The sequence below is a fragment of the Mugil cephalus genome, chromosome 15, assembly GCF_022458985.1.
Source record: "Mugil cephalus isolate CIBA_MC_2020 chromosome 15, CIBA_Mcephalus_1.1, whole genome shotgun sequence".
NCBI lineage: Eukaryota > Metazoa > Chordata > Actinopteri > Mugiliformes > Mugilidae > Mugil > Mugil cephalus.
Genome location: NC_061784.1, coordinates 24,830,919 through 24,849,354, shown reverse-complemented (window position 1 = coordinate 24,849,354; position 18,436 = coordinate 24,830,919). Strand labels below are relative to the sequence as shown.

Genomic DNA, 18,436 nt, shown 5'->3' with positions numbered 1-18,436 from the left:
GAAAGATAGAAAAGTAAAACCACCAGAGATGTGAAACATTCAGAAAAAGACGAGTGACATGTGATTAATGATTCTTTATCTCTTGTCTCCAGTTTTGTTCTGGTCAGCAGAAGGGACTTCAGGACCACCCTGTACAAACAGGAGGTCCCGTACTCTGTCCTGGTCCACAGTCCAGCCAATGAGGAGCAGTTCTCTAAGTTTCCTTTGCTGAGTGACCACCCAAACGCTGTGTGCCAAAGGCTCTACCACGTGACTGTGTTTCACCAATCAAACGTAGCCATGCAGTCTCGTCACTTGACCATGCTCAATCTCAGCAGCGGGATGGGTTGCGGGTTAACTTTATAATTTACAGTGTTAGTGTTTCGTGTTCTCATGAATGACGACAGGCTTATTACTCACAACCTGGTTTATTAACCAACACGGCGAGGATGCAATAAAACCACATACAGGCAGGTGGTATCTAACAGTGTAACCTCTTGGCCCCTAACCCGGTAACCTGTATAACGGGTTGACTCTTATTTGCCTAAGGATGTTTATTTTGTATTTTTGTCTGTCTGATTGAACGCTTGTGTTAACAAATAAATCAGACATTACTCAACAGTTACTCAGTACTTGAGTAGTTTTTTCACCAAGTACTTTTTTACTCTTACTCAAGTAATTATCTGGATGACTACTTTTTACTTTTGCTTGAGGCGTACTATTCTGAAGTAACAGTACTTTTACTACAATTTTTGGCTACTCTACCCACTTCTGCATATCATAGAGTCGTTCATGCGGCGGACTGGCATTTCACACAACAACCAGACAGATAATACTACATTTTTTAATCTCGTACGTAATGTGGTGCTACTTCTGGTGCAGATAGATTGTGCTATCCCTTCTACCTGCTCTGTTTACCTTCTTCTTCTTCTGCGACCGGCTTTATTGGGTGTTTTTGTTCCGGGGTCACACACCAGCACAGTGGTTGTGAAGCATGAACACACACATTATCCAATTGAAAACTGCGGTTACCTTATAGATGCCAGAGAAAATCGAATTCCAATCTCATTTTAATCAGAGTAACGTGTTTACATACGTTACTTACACATACCTGTAAGTTCTGTTATAGTCTGATTAAGGCAATAATTAGTTTTCTTCACGTGCATGTAAACACACTGACTGGAGAACTAAAAGACTACAACAGTAGGTGGTGAGAAATTAAAATAAGTAGATAAATACATTTTTCTTTATCCAGTTAAAATAGGTCTTAAAAGTAAACAAATCTACATTTGAATATCAAAATAATCTAAAATGATGGAAAAAAGGTATTAAAATATGCCATGTAAAATACTAATAACATGAATAAAAATCAAATGTGATAAAATACAATTAATAAGAATTCAAATCATGTGTTGGGGGACACCACCATCCAGTTTGAATCTCTCAGATGAGGAATGTTCATCTATAGAAACATAAAACTGTCTCTAAGAGAGGTAGGATTTAAACCAGTTAAAAACAGTACATGAGAGGCTGATCAGTAGACCAGAACAACGTTGGGTTACTGTGTCAAATCCCCAGGCGCTCCCAGGCCAGACGGGAGATATAATCCCTCCATCGCGTCCTGGGGCGACCCCGAGGCCTCCTACCGGTGGGACATGCCTGGAACACCTCTAAAGGGAGGCGTCCTCACCAGATGCCCAAACCATCTCAACTGACTCCTTTCGATGTGGAGGAGCAGCGATTCTACCCTGAGCTCCTTACCCTATCTCTAAGGCTGACCCTCTCTCTTCACCACGATGGACCGGTTAAGTGCCCGCAACACTGCAGACGCCACTCTGATCCGTCTGTCGATCTCCCGCTCCATTCTACCCTCACTCGTGAACAAGATCCTGAGATACTTGAACTCCTCCACATGAGGCAGGCCTTCCTCCCTCCGACTGAGAACCATGGCCTCAGACTTGGAGGTGCTGATCTTCATCCCAGCCGCTTCACAGTGACAAAGGGCAGCCCTGGTGGAGTCCAACTCTCACTGGGAACAAGTCCGACTTACAACCGGCTACACGGACCAAACTCGCACTCCTTTGGTACAGGGACTGAATGGCCCTTAGCATGGGACCATTCACACTATACTCCCGGAGCACCCCCCACAGGATGCCTCTGGGGACACGGTCGTAGGCCTTCTCCAAATCCACAAAACACATGTGGACTGGTTGGGCAAACTCCCGTCAGGACAGTCAGGACCCGTTCCCAGACCCGAAGGCGCAGGGAAGCAACTCTTCCATCCATCTGGGAAAACCCCAACGTACAGAAGAGAGTCCAACCCCTCTCAAGGACTTTGGTTCCACTATGTGTCGAGGTGAGGCCGACTATATCTAGTCGATAACGCTCCACCTCTTCCACAAGTTCCGGCTCCTTCCCACCCAGAGAGGTGATGTTCCATGTCCCAAAAGCCAGTTTCCATAACTGAGGATCAGACCGCCAAGGCCCCCGCCTTGGTCTGCCGCCCTATCCACACTGAATCCTTCTTGGACCTCCTGCAGGTGGTGCGCCCACAGGGAAAAGGTCCATGTAACCGGTTCGGGCTGGGCCCGGCCAGGCCCCATGGACAAAGGCCGGACCACCAGGCACTCGCCCACAAGGCCCATCGCCTAGGACCAATCTGCCTTGGGAGACCCTACCAGGGGCAGCATAGCTCCTAGGGGCATTAGGGCACTCAAACTCCTCCACCACGATAAGGTGACGGTTCAAGGATATCATTTAAAATCTTGATCAGTCTCAGTACTGGACCCAACTGAAAAGTTTGTACAAACTGTGAGTTTTCATAAAATCCTTCAACTGGTTTCTCTAAAATTTGACTTAAAATGTCAGATTAGACACTGGCCTGTAATTATTGATCATTTCAGTGTCTAAATTATTCCTCTTCAGAAAAGGTCTGACCAAGGCTGAACAAAAGCACTTGGGAAAATCCCTGTCTGAAGAGAAGAATTTAAAATATTCAAAACATCCTCAGCTAAAAAGTCACAAACGGATTTTAAAAAGTGTAGGAGTCATATCTAAAAGGCAGGTTGGTGGTTTTAACTGAGAAATAACTTTCTCCAGCACCTTAGCATCAACCAAGACAAAACTATCCAGTATTTCCTCACATAAAAACATAGATTGAGTTTTAATAAAGCTGATGATACCATCAACAGACTGTGACGGGGTCAGTGTCACTTTATTTAATCTCTTCAATGTTTCTTTATCTCATGATTTCATATAAACGTGCTCTACTGCCCACGGGTTTGGAAAAGAAGTGAACAATGTTGTTGGATTAGACGTGTAACACAGAATCAGGTGATTATGATTCAGGGTTTATAGATAATCAGACAGAAACAGAAACAGAGCCTGGTGAGTCAGCATCAGTGGTGAAGAAATGAAACTCAGAATGAACACAGGTAGCTTAAGTTTCGTTTCCTGTGTTTAGAAAGCTTTAGTCAGTGGGTGTGGTCTAAACCAGATCCATTCTAACTGTGTTCACTCCTCTCTACACCAACACACAGTGAGCACTTATTCTTAGAAGTAGTAACTTTTCATTCGTCTTTGGTATCAGACACCATGCAGGTCCGACAAAACAGGAGAGGACATACTGAACATTTTTGGGATGGTGTGCACTTGAAGCTGGATGATTTAAAACAGAAAGCTCGGGAAGCAGGTCTGAACAGTCAATACCTCTACAAGGAAAACATCCCAGAATACCCTAAACCAGAGCTCCATGTGATTCGTCTGAAACATGACACAAATAAAGAAGGTTTAAGTGGCATCAGGAAGGATGAAGGCTTCAAGGATCCCTGCCAACGGGACCCTGGACGTGGTCTGGTCTGGTGGTATCTGTATGTGGGGCCAGAAGAGGTGAGGTCAGTTGAGACCAGACTCCTGGAGAAAACCTTCCCAGACTGGACCAAGGAGCAGGCTGACACCCAGCAGAGCCTCCTGTGGAAGTTCGCCACCTCCCCGGCCTTTAAGGAGACGTCCCGGCTGGGCTCGTACCGCTTCACCTTCCCCCTGGAGGAGGTCCTGTGGAACTACAGCCAGCAGGTACTGACCCCAGGACTCTAGACTCACTGCCAGTCTGTCTGCAGCTTTGGATTCAGCTCAGTGAAAACATAATTATTTAGCTCTGACCCATGATTCTTTATCTCTTGTCTCCAGTTTTGTTCTGGTCAGCAGCCGGTCATGAGGGTCTATGAGACCGTCCTGTACAAACAGGAATTCCAATATACTGTACTGGTCCACAGTCCAGCCAACGAGGAGCAGTTCTCTAGGTTTCCTTTGCTGAGCGACCACCCAAACGCTGTGTGCGTTTACAGAGACGGTCGCTTCGTCTGGAGGCCGGAGGCCATGTGTGAGACTCACAGGTAAGAACTACAACCACCAGAAACAACTACGCCATGTATGAGGGGGATTTTCATGTATATGTGGAGGATTTTCATGTATATACCTTTAGGGTATTCATAGATATATATATCTATGTAGGGTATGTACATGACATCACAAGCTGATGTCTCCAGGGTTAGGCCTCCAGGGTTAGGCTACTGAGCCACTGAGTGGTAAAAGGTGACAGTTGAGCGCGGAGATTAGCAACAGGTCTAACAGCACCATCTACTGGTGAAAGTGTGAACACTGTCCGAACGAGTCGGGACACACCCAGCCTCAAGCAACACACCAGCTAGTGAACAGACTGTGAACAGCTGCATGGACTTGTTCCCACTTCTGTCTATGTTCTTGAGGAAATGCAATGCATGTTGAATAATATGCTGAGCATTGCGTTTGTGATGCAGTTTATTGGTTATTTTCAAACCACACACACACTTTGTAAAATACTAAAGCCTGGCAAAGATTAAAGAAGAAAAGTCAGATCTCTTTCTCCAAGTGCCATGATTTTCTATCCAGAATAATAGTCCATGATCTACCACCTCAGCCAGCAAATGTTTGCTGAGGCTCACTCTCAAACACTGGTAATCCACATTGTTCCTGCTCTAGCTGTATTTGGATGAAGCCTTTGTCTCCAAACTATTTTTCTTTCATTCTGTCGTTTAGGTCAAATATCAAAAGCTACAGACACGCGAGGAAATTAAAACCCATGTCGCTGCAACTGAAGCTTTTAATGACGTTCTGCTGGAAAACACAAAGTGTTGTAGTTCACAGCTCCACCTGATGGTGGCAGTGTTGTGTCTCTGTTTGTCTCTGAGTTCCTTCTTATTCATCAGTCAGATCATCAAACAGCAGAAAGTGAATTGTTGAGACTTGAACATGATTCTCACCTTTAATGAAGTAGTTGAGTCGTGTGTTTGTTCCTCTTCCTGTCAGCTACGAGTTGGTCCAGAAACCTGATGAAAAAGAGATGAAAGCTCAGGAGCTGTTTGGTCGGGAGATTCAATTCTATGTCTGGGATATCGTTGCCATCGCCCTGTATGTGGATAAAGAGGTACCTTCTGTTTCAGCTTCTATCTGAAGAATCAGCTTCACATACTGGAGTCTGTTCATGGAAACTGAGGAAAGAACACAACAGGAAATTATCATCTTCTTCTTGTTTCACTGGTTCAGGTGCTGAAGTTTGGTGCTGATCGTCTGAGAGAGAACCTCAGCTTCTGTGAAAAAGATGAAGTAACAACTAGTCCCTATTGGGAATTTGTTACTCCCGCTGATGCTGAAGTCCAGGTGAATAAGTTGTGGTCAAACGGTGACATGAAACTGAAGGAAGAGATTTCACTGGAGCAGAGCTTCACAGGTAATAAAGCTGAAAACACATCATAAACTTCACCAACTCAATGATCTGAACCAGCATCTTCAGCTCTGTTCATCTTTCTCCACCCAGAAGCTGCTGGAGGAGGACCGGTCAAGTTGGAGGAGGACATGGAGTACATGTAGTATAATCTTAAAGCCTGTGATGTGCTAAAAAGAAGATAAATTAAAAAGATGCATGCTGAATGACTATGACGTCATGTTTGATTGATTATCCTGATATATCTGATAATAATACCTTTAGTTTGATCATGTTTGATTATAATGATATAATTGAATTACAATGATGAGCCTGATCATAGTGTCATAGTTTGATTACAATATGATGTTTGATGTGATGGGCCTTCACCAGGTATGTACTACTAGAACACAAAGGGAGAGCACTGAATTTAAAAAAAAGTATATCTACTGTATTTCTCATAAGAGCACAGGTGTATGTAGAAGATAGTTGCACTTATTACACTTGGTGAAATTCAGTTTGCAATAAACTTAAAGAAATTGAGCTAAAGAGTGAGGATTTTTTGAGACTCCAAAGAGAAGACACCACCAGGCTGAAATGAACATATGCCAGGGACAATTTGTTTACAAGGGTCTCCTATTCGATATAATTTGACACAACAGACACTGACCCATAGATACCACGTCCTACAGATTTAACCTGGAGATTTAAATATGTTCTACTTCTTTAAACCAAGTAAAATAAGAATCAGTACATTATACAGAACATTATATCTAAATGATCAGGCTGACTCTGGTTTAATTGTAATAAATGACGTATCTATCTATCTATTCGCTCCAGAGATATTATGCAGATATGTTGGAGATATTATGAATATTTACATTACATTACAATTGATATTATTATTATTGATATGTTTCTGGTGGAAGCGTTGGCTCCAGTGACACAATGACTGTGAAAGTGTTTGCTCTTTGCCAATATATTCTGTGGTGATTAAACTCTGATTAATAAAATTGATGAAAATGATTATTATTTTCTAGTATATAATGGTGCAACATGAACTTAATTAAAAGAATCGGTAGCACTAAGTCACTCCAGAGCCGATCACGACGAGTAGATCAGATTACAAGATTAGATTAGTGCATAGGACATTGTTTTGAGCCACGTTATCATTTTGCTTAACACAATAACTTGACATAATGTTAATAATAGTCGTCATCTACCACTCATTCGGGTCTGGGTCCAGGTCTGGGTCCGGGTCCGGGTCGTGGGGACGGCAGCCTCAGCAGGGAGGTCTAGACGTCCTCTCCCTGGACACTTCCACCACCTCCCCTGGAGGAGCCCCAGACGCTCCCAGACCAGACGGGACATATAATCCCTCCGTGGTGTCCTGGGGCGAGGCGTCCTTCTGGTGGGACATGCCTGGAACACCTCTAAGGGGACGTGTCTGGGAGGCGTCCTCACCAGATTCCTGAACCACAATCATCAGCTGACTCCTCTCGACGTGGAGGAGCAGAGGTTCTACTCTGAGCTCCTTTCCCTCTAAGGCTGAGCCCGACCTCGCTGCCGAGGAAACTCATTTCAGCCGCTTGCATCTCTGATCTTGTTCACCGGTGAAAGACCGGGAACTTCATATTAGCTCGTTAATGCTAGCTCCAGCCAAAACTAGTTTGACAGAGTTACAAAGATGAAGCTTTGTTCTACACCACTTCAAGCCTACATTAGACTTGGTAAATTGCAATGGATGATGTAGGAAACCGTTTTTCAGCTTGTTGATGTTAGATTGTTAGCTAGCCTTACAGTCCCACACATTAGCTGTAGCATTTTATACACCGCATTTCATTTAATATTATTCTTCCCGTAAGTTGACTTGCACTTACCGTCTGAGTGAAACTCTCCGTACAACACAGAGTCGATCAGTGGAGAAAGCAGCAGAAACACATGGAAGAATGGCGCAGCAGAGCAAACTATTAGTTGATCCACAGGTTTACCTGGGCTCAATCCTCCAACCTTCAACCCAGGCCGTCATGGTGCCAAGAGAACAAGCTTGTGTTCACACATGGTGTTAATTATGCACAAACTGTGCCTTTCACAGAAGTCCAATAACTGAACACCTGGTCACGCTGTCATTGTCCACGTGAGCGTTTAAGTCCCTCAGTATGTTTCTTTTCTTTTATCCTTTTTTATTTTTAACATACACATTTGTACACAGATATATTCGATTTTCTTTTGCTTTATTGATTTAAATAAATTGATCTTAACTTTATTTGGGTAATCATTGTGGGTTTTGCTGACTGTTTTTGGTCAGTTGTGTGTGTGTGTGTGTGTGTGTGTGTTTGTGTGTGCGTGTGTGTGTGTGTGTGTGTGTGTGTGTGTGTGTGTGTGTGTGTGTGTGTGTGTGTGTTGTGCAGTCACTATTGGCCATTTTCCTTGGTTTGTGGCACCTATATGGTTAACTCACACAGTTAACTGTGTCTTCTCTGTTGGCAGTGGGAGGTGGACCACCTGGTGGTGGTGCCCCCTCATTCAGCCCCTGTTGCTGTGTTTTGGTTTTGTTTGACTTCATTTAACTTCACATGTGGTGTTTGTTCCTTTGGACCCCTCCCCGTTCCTTTTGCTCCTTCCTCCACAGCTTCCCACCCATACTTTGCTCCTCAGGCCCTTGCACAATATTCTGTTCATAGTTTCTTGGTCATTTTATTACTGAGAATTTTTTTAAGATATCTTGTTGTAAATTTTTGTATTGTTATTTTGGATTCCTGTCTCTGTCAGTGTGTTAGTGAACCTGTGAGCCTTGTTCTTGTATCACTTGCAGGGGTTACATCCATATTTTCCTGGGGGTGACATTCCCCTATAACGTTGTCAACAATACGATACCATCTCTTGGTATAGAGCCTGCTTACAACTCGCCACACCAGCAGTCTCTGCACTGCTTTTGTAGCCGGAACGGGTCTGCAGGGTCCCGACTACGCTGTTTGTGTGTAGTACTCTGCGTCAATTACATTCGACTTTATTCGACTTTATTCATACCTGCATGACAGTGACACGAGACACAATGTGAGTGCAATGGTCATTTCCTCTCCACATAACTCCTAACACACACAAAAAATAATATACATTGAGCATGAAGGCTAGGACATGGAGGACCCCCACACACACGTATTCGCTCACTCACGCACATATATACAGGGGGAGGGCCGCAGCTAAACAAACTCTCCATGTCTCGCTCAGAATTACTCTGAAAACACGCCACCCCACCAACACCTCCATAGACACATCTTGGAACATTTGCACGTCAACATTCTTCCGTTAATTTTGCATTTAAACTCAAGAGATATTTTTTTGAACCCAGAGCAGAACAACATCCCTCTCCCAGTGATGGAAGACTGTGGAGAAGCGGAACAACCCTCGTCACACCCACTGACTTTCAAAATAAAACTCGGATTTGTAAAGATAAAAGAAATATAAAAATAAATCTGCAAAAACTTGAGATTTTAACAGAAATCCATATTTACAGTAAAAAAAAAAAAAAAAAACTTAAACACATCATGTGATGATTTTGGTGAAATAAATTATAATAAAATACAATTAAAAAAATACCCAAATATCTCATATGCTGTTCCTGTCTGTTACACTTTCACATCTGAAGGAGTCAGCATCTGCTCAGTCACACACACCTTTCCTCTGTCTGCGGTCAAACAGTGTCCGCTCTACCACTAACACCCTGTTAAAGAACGTTAAAGAACGTTAAAGAACGAGGACAGACGTGTCACAACCCGGCTCATGTCCCGCAACAGAAAGTGAAAATACGCAGTAACATAACCCTAAAGAAACTGATTTAAAACAACCAAGGATAAACAATGAAACTGTACAACGTAGATGGGGTGAAGATGTCGGTATTTATCAGTGTGTCTGTTGATGGGTGAGTGTCCTTGTGTAAAATAATCAAGAATCAGGCTGAAGCCAACCAAACGAAACCGTGGCGTCCTCAGGGACTCCAGACAGGAGGCCGTCACAGACATGATCCAGTTTCCACCCAGCGGGTTCTGAACTATACTGAAAAATAACCCAGGCCGCTAACTCAGGCAGAGTCACATCATAATGCGGCCGCATGGATGATGGAACTAAATAATAGTTCTTATTGTAACAGGAGTGGTGAGATCTCGTGTAGTGATCACTTTCCATCAGGGACAGAATCCAGAGTTTTCCAAGCACAATGTCTTGTTTATGTAGCAGGTTTTTAACACAATATCCAACAGATTTCTTTTCATGAAGGCAAGTTAGTCCAATGTTTACAACATGGACTATAAAGGGATGTTACTCATTCAGAACTAAAACTACTCACAACGAGAAGAAATTCTCGATTGAACAGTTACTTGTTATTTTGATCACGTTATACTGTTCACAGTACAATGCACTTGTATAATAAATGGAAGCAATGGATGTTTATGCCGTGCTTTCTAATAATATTGCCTAAGGGAAGCATGTATAATGTGAATAATATTGGTCCTAGCACAGAACCCTGAGGAACTCCATAGCTTACTTTGGTATATATAGAAGAATTGTTGTTTACATGGACAAACTGGAATCTGTCTGACAGATATGATTCAAACCAGTCTAGTGCAGTTCCTGTAATCTTGATCACACTTTCAAGTCTCTGTAGTAGAATACCGTGATCAATAGTGTCAAATGCAGCACTGAGATCTAGCAGGACAAGTATAGAGACAAGTATAGAGACACATACAGACACATACAGAGACACGTATAGAGACACGTATAGAGACATGTACATGGACATGTATAGAGACAAGTCTGTAGGAGCCTGTGTAGTACTTGCCCCTGAGATGTTGTGTTGTGTTGCTATGGACAGTTGACACACTTGGTACAGATGCTTGTTACACTGTGCGTGTTGCATTCACAGGCTCCTCAGACTTTCCTCTTCAGTTATACATAAACAACTTTATTAATCAAAAAGAACGATGTGGATAAACAACGCGCACATACAGCTCCCACCACAACGGTCGAAAAAACGTACCCTTCCGTGTTCAACACCTGACACAGGTGACGCGCTGCCACCTATAGGCCTTTCTCCCCTATGCCCGAAACTACAGAGACACCCAGTGGCACAAAAGGTAAATGACATATAACCCCTTAAAATGACAAGATATTTGGCTCCGACAAAGCCCATTGTCTGAAGCCAAGAGGAGATCATTGGTAACTTTAAGCAGAACCGTTGAGAAACTTGAGAAATAAAAGGAAAATTGGAAATTGTCTGTAGTAAAACATCTGGGTCAAGAGTAGGTTTTTAACCTCTTCATAGGGTGTTGGGACTTCAGCCCTCTCATATGTGTCGTGTTTCACACGAAACAGATGAAACTCTGGTTTGGGGTATTCTGGGATGTTTTCTTTGTAGAGGTATTTGTTGTTCAAACCTGCTTCCCAAGCTTCCTGCTTTAAATCATCCAGGTTCAAGTGCACACCATCCCAAAAATGTCTACGATATCTTCTCCTGTTTATTCCTGTCTGCATGACGCCTCATACCAAAGAATATGCTCACTGTGTGTGAGTCTAACACACTCACTCACCCACACCCACTGACTAAAGCTTTCTAAACACAGGAAACGAAACTTAAGCTACCTGTGTTCATTCTGTGTTCATTTCTTCACCACTGATGCTGATTCACCAGGCTCTGTTTCTGTTTCTGTCTGATTATCTATGAACCCTGAATCATAATCACCTGATTCTGTGTTACACGTCTAATCCAACAACATTGTTCACTTCTTTTCCAAACCCGTGGGCAGCAGAGCACGTTTATATGAAATCATGTGATAAAGAAACATTGAAGAGATTAAATAAAGTGTCGTATATGTGACACTGACTGATATGATGTTATTATCTTCCATGTGTGTGGTTTTCATTATTGTTTCTACAATACAGGTCACAAGGTCATAAGCTCCACCGCCGCAATGTTAGTCAATGGGAATAAAGTAAAAAAAAAAAAAAAAAAGAGAGAGAGAGAGAGAGAGGTGCCATGAGGCCATGAGAGTTGTAAAAACTATTTTTATAAATATATTGTATAGTTGTAGTGGCTCCAAACTCACAAAATGGTCCAGCCTGTGTCCGATGTGGCGTCCATATTTATATACAGTCTATGTAGTAGAAGAATAACTGGAAAAAGCTTTGTCTGTGAAGGTTCGTATTCCTCCAGGTCATGGTTTATATCCAAAAAGCATTAAAAAAAAAAAAGGCAGAGTTTAGAGAAGACGTCTCATCTGAAGATCTTCTTCAGTTCTAAGTCAGTGGAGGAAGTTTGAGGTTTGAATATAATCTCTGCGGGTAAAACCATCAGAAACTTGCTTGTCCAGAAACTGGTCCAGGTCCAGTTAATTTCCAGTAACTTCCATGAACGGCTGGATATTTTAGGGGACGACTGTTTGTTCCTGTTCTTTTTCTCTACGAACGCTCTAGGCTTTATTTTGACGGCCTTGCGGAAGCGGAAATTATTGTGTACGTCATTTCCGGTCGTCGCTGCTACCTGAAATGTGGCAAAGATTCAACAAACTCTATGAAAGACAGAAATAAAAAGTTAAACCGGGCCATGAAAGTGAGCGTAGCGGCGTTAGAGCAGTGAGAACAGAACCAGGAACGGTTCCTGTTTCTGTCAGAGTCAGAATCCACCGACGAACCTTTTACTCGCGTTAGCCCGATTAGTAACAGGATTAGTTATTAATTAGCTGCTGATGCTAACGGGAGGCTACATGGCTGAGAGGAGGAGCTGCTGAAGGTAACAGGGACATAATGATTCACATTTTAACCAAAGAAAGAGGGAAATGAAATAAAAGTAACGATTCCTGGTCAGAAATGTGTTTACATGTACAAATACTAAATGTTCTGTATGTAAGGAAGTAGACGAAGACAAAACAACCAACATGTGAGACTAGAATGAGACTATTCAGATCAGAGAGGATCCTCTACATTAAACCAGAGTCCACGAGTCCAGACTCAGGTCCTGGTTCAGTTTCTATGAATCAGGGATTTGTCTCATGTTTGTGTTGAAGTGTGTGATGACAACAGATCAAAGGAGCTTTGTGAGGAGCTCAGAAAAAGAGTTGTTGTTGCTCATCAGGCTGGAAAAGGTTCCACAACCATCTGTAAAGAGTCTGGAAGCCACAAATAATCCACAGAGAGTCAGACAGATTGAAGACGACTGTTCCCCTCCACAGGAGTGGTCCACCAACAAACATCACTCCATCATAGTGGGAGAGGAACCAGAGGAACCCAGGGGAACTTCTAAGCAGCTAAAGGCCTCTCTCACATTGGCTGATGTCCATGTTGATGAATCCACTCAACATCCAAAGACACTGCTCTCTGTCCACAAAGAACATGTGGGACAATGTTTAGTGGACAGATGAGACCAGAGTAGAATAGTTTGGTTTAAATGTTTGGAGATGAACCAACACTGCATTCCAGCATCAGAACCTCATCCCTCCATGACACATGGGGGCGCTAATGTCCTGGTTTGGGCCTGTTCTGCTGCATCTGCTCATCATTGATGGACCAATGAACTGTGAATTCTACCAGTGAACTCTGAAAGAAAATGTCAGGACATGAGTCCATGAGCTGAATGTGAAGAGAAACTGGGTCATGGAGGAAGACAAGGAGCCCAAGAACACCAGTGGTTCTCCAGAAGAACCAGATGAATGTTTAGGAACAAGTCAAAGTCCTGACCTTCATCCAGTAGAAATGTTGGAGCATCAGCTGATGAGAGGAAACCACCAACATCTCACAACTCAGCTGGTTCTGTTCTGGGATCAGATTAGACCCTGATCAGCTGCTACAGGAACATTTAGTCCGAAGGAATCACTCACTGGACCAGTTTAGTCTCATTTTTCTGTCTCATGGGTTTGATTGTGTTCTCTGTCTACTTCCAGGAGTTGTGTTAAATCTGTTAAAGTTTGGTTCAAACTTCTTACACATTTTTTGTCTCTTTAACTGGCTCATATTCAGGTAGATGGTTTAGTCGTCCTCTTTCTTTCAGGATAAATAAAATATCTGATCTAGTCTGTGTTCCTGTGTTGCAGGATGCTCCAGGGGCCCTACAGCAGCCTGGACCGGGACCGGACCCTCATCCGGTTGCCCTTCACCAGTTTTGCCGTGGGGACGGTTCTGCTGCCCCTGACCGGCCTCATCGCCTGCCTCTTCATATCCCTCATCTACCACTTTGAGGACTCCACATACACTCACTGTCAAGTAAGAACAAGACGACTCTGTTTGTTTCATCATTTTAATAGTTAAACTGTAACAGCACCGTTGAGTTTATCCACATGTTCTACATCAAATAAGCTCCACATTCATATGTGATCCTTTGTCTCCACCTACTGGTCTAATGGTGGTACTACAGGTAATAAACAATGCAGCCGTCTAGTAGTGAGTTAGCTTAGCATTACAGGTGTAAACAACAAGGAGGAAACATCCATCTTCTTCTGGATGTCAAGGAGAAAAAACATGGCCAGATGGAACTCTGGGTCCAGGTCTGGGTCCAGGTCTGGGTCCAGGTCTGGGTCCAGGTCTGAGTCCAGGTCTGGGTCCAGGTCTGGTCCAGGTCTGGGTCTGGGTCCAGGTCTGGGTCCAGGTCTGGGTCCAGGTCTGGTCCAGGTCTTGGATGAGTTCAGAATGATGTCATTACTGTCACGGTGGTTTCTAGTCTCTGATCTAGACGATATTTTAGTTCATCACTGATTAATCAGACACAGTGTTACTGACGTACACATAGAAACCAGGGTCCTCCACAGAGACCTGGGTCCTCCTCAGAGACCAGGGTCCACAGAGACCTGGGTCCTCAGAGACCAGGTTCCTCAGAGACCTGGGTCCAGGTGGTTTAAGAGTTTCTGACCCTGTGTCCTCCTCCAGGTCTCTAACTACCTCCCGTCCATCAGCAGCGCCATCAGCCGAGTCCCAGAGCGCTACATCTGGAGAGGATGCATCGGGCTCCACTCGGCGCCGCGTTACCTGGTGGCCGCCGCCTACTTCAGCTTCTACCGCGGCCGCTTCGCTAACCGGCTGCCGGAGCGGCTGCTGAGCGTCCTGGCGCTGGGCTGCAGCCTGGCGGAGAACACGGGCCTGATGCTGCTCACATACGTGTCGTCCACCGAGACCTACAGTGAGTAGGACGCGTCGAGCTAACACCTGTAGCCTGGACGTCTCAGTCCAGGTCTCAGACGACCTCCGAAGTTACTCCAGATCAAACGAGTCCCTGTCAGGTCACACGTTCTGTTTCAGCTGAGTGGAACCACATTAGCTGCCTTTATGCTAAGCTAAGCTAAGCTAACAGCAGCAAACAAAAGAAAACACGATTAAAGGGTTAATTTAACCCTGATAGTGTCGTTTTCTCATAACTTATCTGTAGTTGAGGTTTTTCTTTCATATTAGACAAAGGTGTTAATTTTTTAGTTTATTTTTATATTTCAAACTCACATCCCATAATAATCCATTTTATACTAGTTCACATTAAGAGACCAGACCGTCCCCTTCACTGACACATGGTAATATTTAGTTCTGCGTTTTAATCCAGTTCAGTCCTGATCATAAAAACCAAACTTTGATGATTTTCAGACTTTTAACTCTGTACATGTCAGAGGTTATGAGGACGTTTCAAATGTTATGAAAGAAAAAATATATTTTCATTAATCTGAGTCAAAGTTTAGGTTTTTATGATCAGGATGAATTTATTAAATGACTCATATAAAGATGTATGAATAAATATTGTCGTGTTATTTTCCGGGCGTTTTGAAGAGACTCCTCGTTAATGGTAACGATGTTAAAATCATCTCTGAGGGAAATAAGAGACGCATCGTGTCCCGTCTTCTTTGTCTCCGCAGGCGTCCACAAATACGGCTTCGTCACGTTCATAGTCTTTTCACTGCTGCACATGCTGATCACCTGGCGGCTGTGGTACGTCATCAAGAGACAGGACATGAACCCGGAGGTAAACCAGCGGACGAAGAAACAGCTTCCCCTCCGTATTGTTGCTGTCGCTACGTAAATGAAGTTGAATTAAATTGAAGAAGTCTGTGTCTCCATCTAGTGGTGTGGTGGTGGTACTGCAGATAATACACGGCCCCGTTAACAGACGTGTTACTGATCCATCCTCTTAATTCTGTCTCAGGAAACGACGTCGTACGTCTGGAAGCGGCGTCTCGTCCTGTTTAACGTCAGCTGTTGTCTGGCCGCCGCCTACTTCTTCAGACGCCACAACAACTACTGTGAGGACGGCGGTAAGTGGCAAAACCTGGATTTATTCTAGATTTTCTGTGCTCTATATATTTTTTATGTTCTATATGAGAGAGTTTGGTACAGTCCAGTCTCCTTCCTGCTTCAGTGTTTTTCCTGGATGAATTCATTCATGGTGGAGGGGGTTTGAAATGGGACGGACGGAGTAAAGTGGGTCGATAGGAATGAAAATGAAGCGTGTGCGTGTTTGGAGCTCAGAGATGGTTTTATAGGGTGGAAATGTGACGGGTTGTTTTTAATAATGTTAGTGATTTTTTTAACGTGTGCTAAGTCGTTTGAATCCTGCCTCTGTACCAGTCTACACCCTGTTTGCCTTCTTCGAGTACCTGGTGGTCTTCTCCAACATGGCCTTCCACATGACGGCCTTCTGGGACTTCGGGAGCAAAGAGGTGACGGTGGCCACGCCGCCGGAGGACAAGAGATACTGACCGGCCTTTTTCCAGCAGCGCTCCAGGTGAGAATAAACCTGGGATCATTCCAACAAACTCCTCCCAGCTCCCGGTTAGCACGGCTAGCACGGCTAGCACGGTTAGCACGGTTAGCACGGAGCTAAAGAAGAAGGATCCAGGAGGAGGATGTCTCATCAGGACAACGTGACGCCAGCTTCATGACATCTTCTAAGTGTTTCATCTTTTTTAAAGATATTTAATCTGATTTAATTTTATCGACATTGAACTGGAGCTAGCCTCAGCTAATGTGGCTATAGTTAGCCTAGCCGCCTAGCTACTGTTTGACAGAGCTTCAGCTATGTCCTGTCAGAACCCCGGGAAGAATTCACAAAGTGTCAAAGTTAGAATTAAGCTAAAGAGCAATTTTTCAATAAAACTGACACCTATAAGAAATGTTTCCACCAGGGGGCGCTCCGATCTAGCCCCTCCCATCTAGGGCCTGTATGAAGTGGCTAAGCTAATGTTTGGCTAATGTTGTGGCTAATGTTGTGGCTAATCGTAGCTGGATGTTTCACAAACATGAAATGAGACGCATCAAGTTCTGTAAACTGAAAATGTTTATATCAAGTTTATATTTAAAAAATAAATTATTATTCTTCACTAAAGGTCTGTGAGTTTCATTTATGCTTAGCTTAGCTTAGCTCAGCTTAGCTTTAAGACTACATAAATGTGAGGTGGTGGTGGAAGGAAACGATCCGATAGAGACGACAGCGACGTGTGAAAGATCCTGGACGAGTCCAACGAGGACATGACTCAGAGGAGATGAGACGCCAGCGTCTGTTCATTCAGACGTAGTTTTTTTGCCGCAGTCATTTGAATCTACTTTGCATTGTTCTATTTTTGTTGTTACTTCCAGTCCCGTCTCTGCTGCTCAGCTGGGCCTTAAATGAAGTAATCTGAATGTGAACGATGGAGATCTGTCCTTCATTCATTCACAGGTGTCAAACATGTGGCCCCGGGGCCAAACGTGGCCCATCACAGGGTCCGATCTGGGCCACAGCCTGAAAATTAGGAAGGAAATAAGGACGTGGCTGCAAAGTTTCAATGTCAATAAGTAATGTAATTTATCCACTGGTTTATTCAGTGAACACAACACTGAGACCAGGACCAGACCCAGGACCAGACCCAGGACTAGACCCAAGACTAGACCCAGGACCAGACCCAGTACTAGATCCAGGACCAGACCCAGGACTAGACCCAGGACTAGATCCAGGACCAGATCCAAGACTAGACCCAAGACTAGATCCAGGACCAGATCCAAGACTAGACCCAAGACTAGACCCGGGACCAGACCCAGGACCAGACAGACCCAGGACCAGACCCAGGACTAGCTCCAGGACTAGATCCAAGACTAGACCCAGGACTAGACCCAGGACTAGACCCAGGACTAGATCCAGGACCAGATCCAAGACTAGATCCAAGACTAGATCCGGGACTAGATCCAGGACCAGACCCAGGACCAGACCCGGGACTAGACCCAGGACCAGACAGACCCAGGACCAGACCCAGGACTAGCTCCAGGACTAGCTCCAGGACTAGACCCGGGACTAGACCCAGGTCACTCTGATTATTATTAAGACATTTATTACTTTAAGGATATTTTATTAAATCTAATCATTCTCTTAATTTTCTTTTTGTTCTTTGAACTAAAACAAACTGAAACAGTGTGTAGTTGTTGTTACTTGTAGGTTTTTGTCCTGTTGTGTTGAGATCAAACTGGACTGAATGTTCCCCCCAAACTAAAATGAGTGTGAGCGCCCTGGTGTAGACGCTGGTTCTTCCCAGCAGGGGGCGCTGCAGACAACATCTCTGAGTCAGGACGTCAAAGAGCGACTCTGGTCTGACTCAACAAAACTTGGATCAAATGTTCTGAAGAGATTAACGACAAACAAGTCGTCTTTTTCTGTTTTCCTCTGGTAAAAAGTCCAGTGAGTCACTGAAGTAGAACCAACAGTTTAAAAGTCCGAGTTTTCTGGAG

At 43.9% G+C, this 18,436-nt stretch overlaps 2 protein-coding genes across 4 annotated transcripts; both read left to right on the top strand.

Moving 5' to 3' along the window:
• The first annotated feature begins 3,376 nt into the window (after positions 1-3,376).
• Positions 3,377-6,262, top strand: LOC125021503. 3 transcript variants are annotated; one of them, XM_047607609.1, is made up of 5 exons: positions 3,377-4,053; positions 4,168-4,373; positions 5,326-5,443; positions 5,557-5,746; positions 5,837-6,262. In XM_047607609.1, the coding sequence occupies exons 1-5, from the start codon at positions 3,574-3,576 to the stop codon at positions 5,884-5,886; spliced, it is 1,044 nt and encodes a 347-aa protein (XP_047463565.1). In that variant the 5' UTR covers positions 3,377-3,573; the 3' UTR covers positions 5,887-6,262. The 3 variants fall into 3 exon arrangements, with proteins under 3 accessions (XP_047463565.1, XP_047463564.1, XP_047463566.1); XM_047607608.1 differs by having other exon boundaries at positions 3,382-4,053; positions 5,834-6,262; XM_047607610.1 differs by having other exon boundaries at positions 3,389-4,053; positions 5,563-5,746; positions 5,834-6,262.
• Positions 6,263-12,222: 5,960 nt separating this feature from the next.
• On the top strand, positions 12,223-17,063 carry pgap2 (post-GPI attachment to proteins 2). The gene is made up of 6 exons (XM_047607645.1): positions 12,223-12,503; positions 13,801-13,969; positions 14,630-14,879; positions 15,598-15,704; positions 15,885-15,993; positions 16,307-17,063. The coding sequence occupies exons 2-6, from the start codon at positions 13,802-13,804 to the stop codon at positions 16,435-16,437; spliced, it is 765 nt and encodes a 254-aa protein (XP_047463601.1). The 5' UTR covers positions 12,223-12,503; position 13,801; the 3' UTR covers positions 16,438-17,063.
• Positions 17,064-18,436: the final 1,373 nt, after the last annotated feature.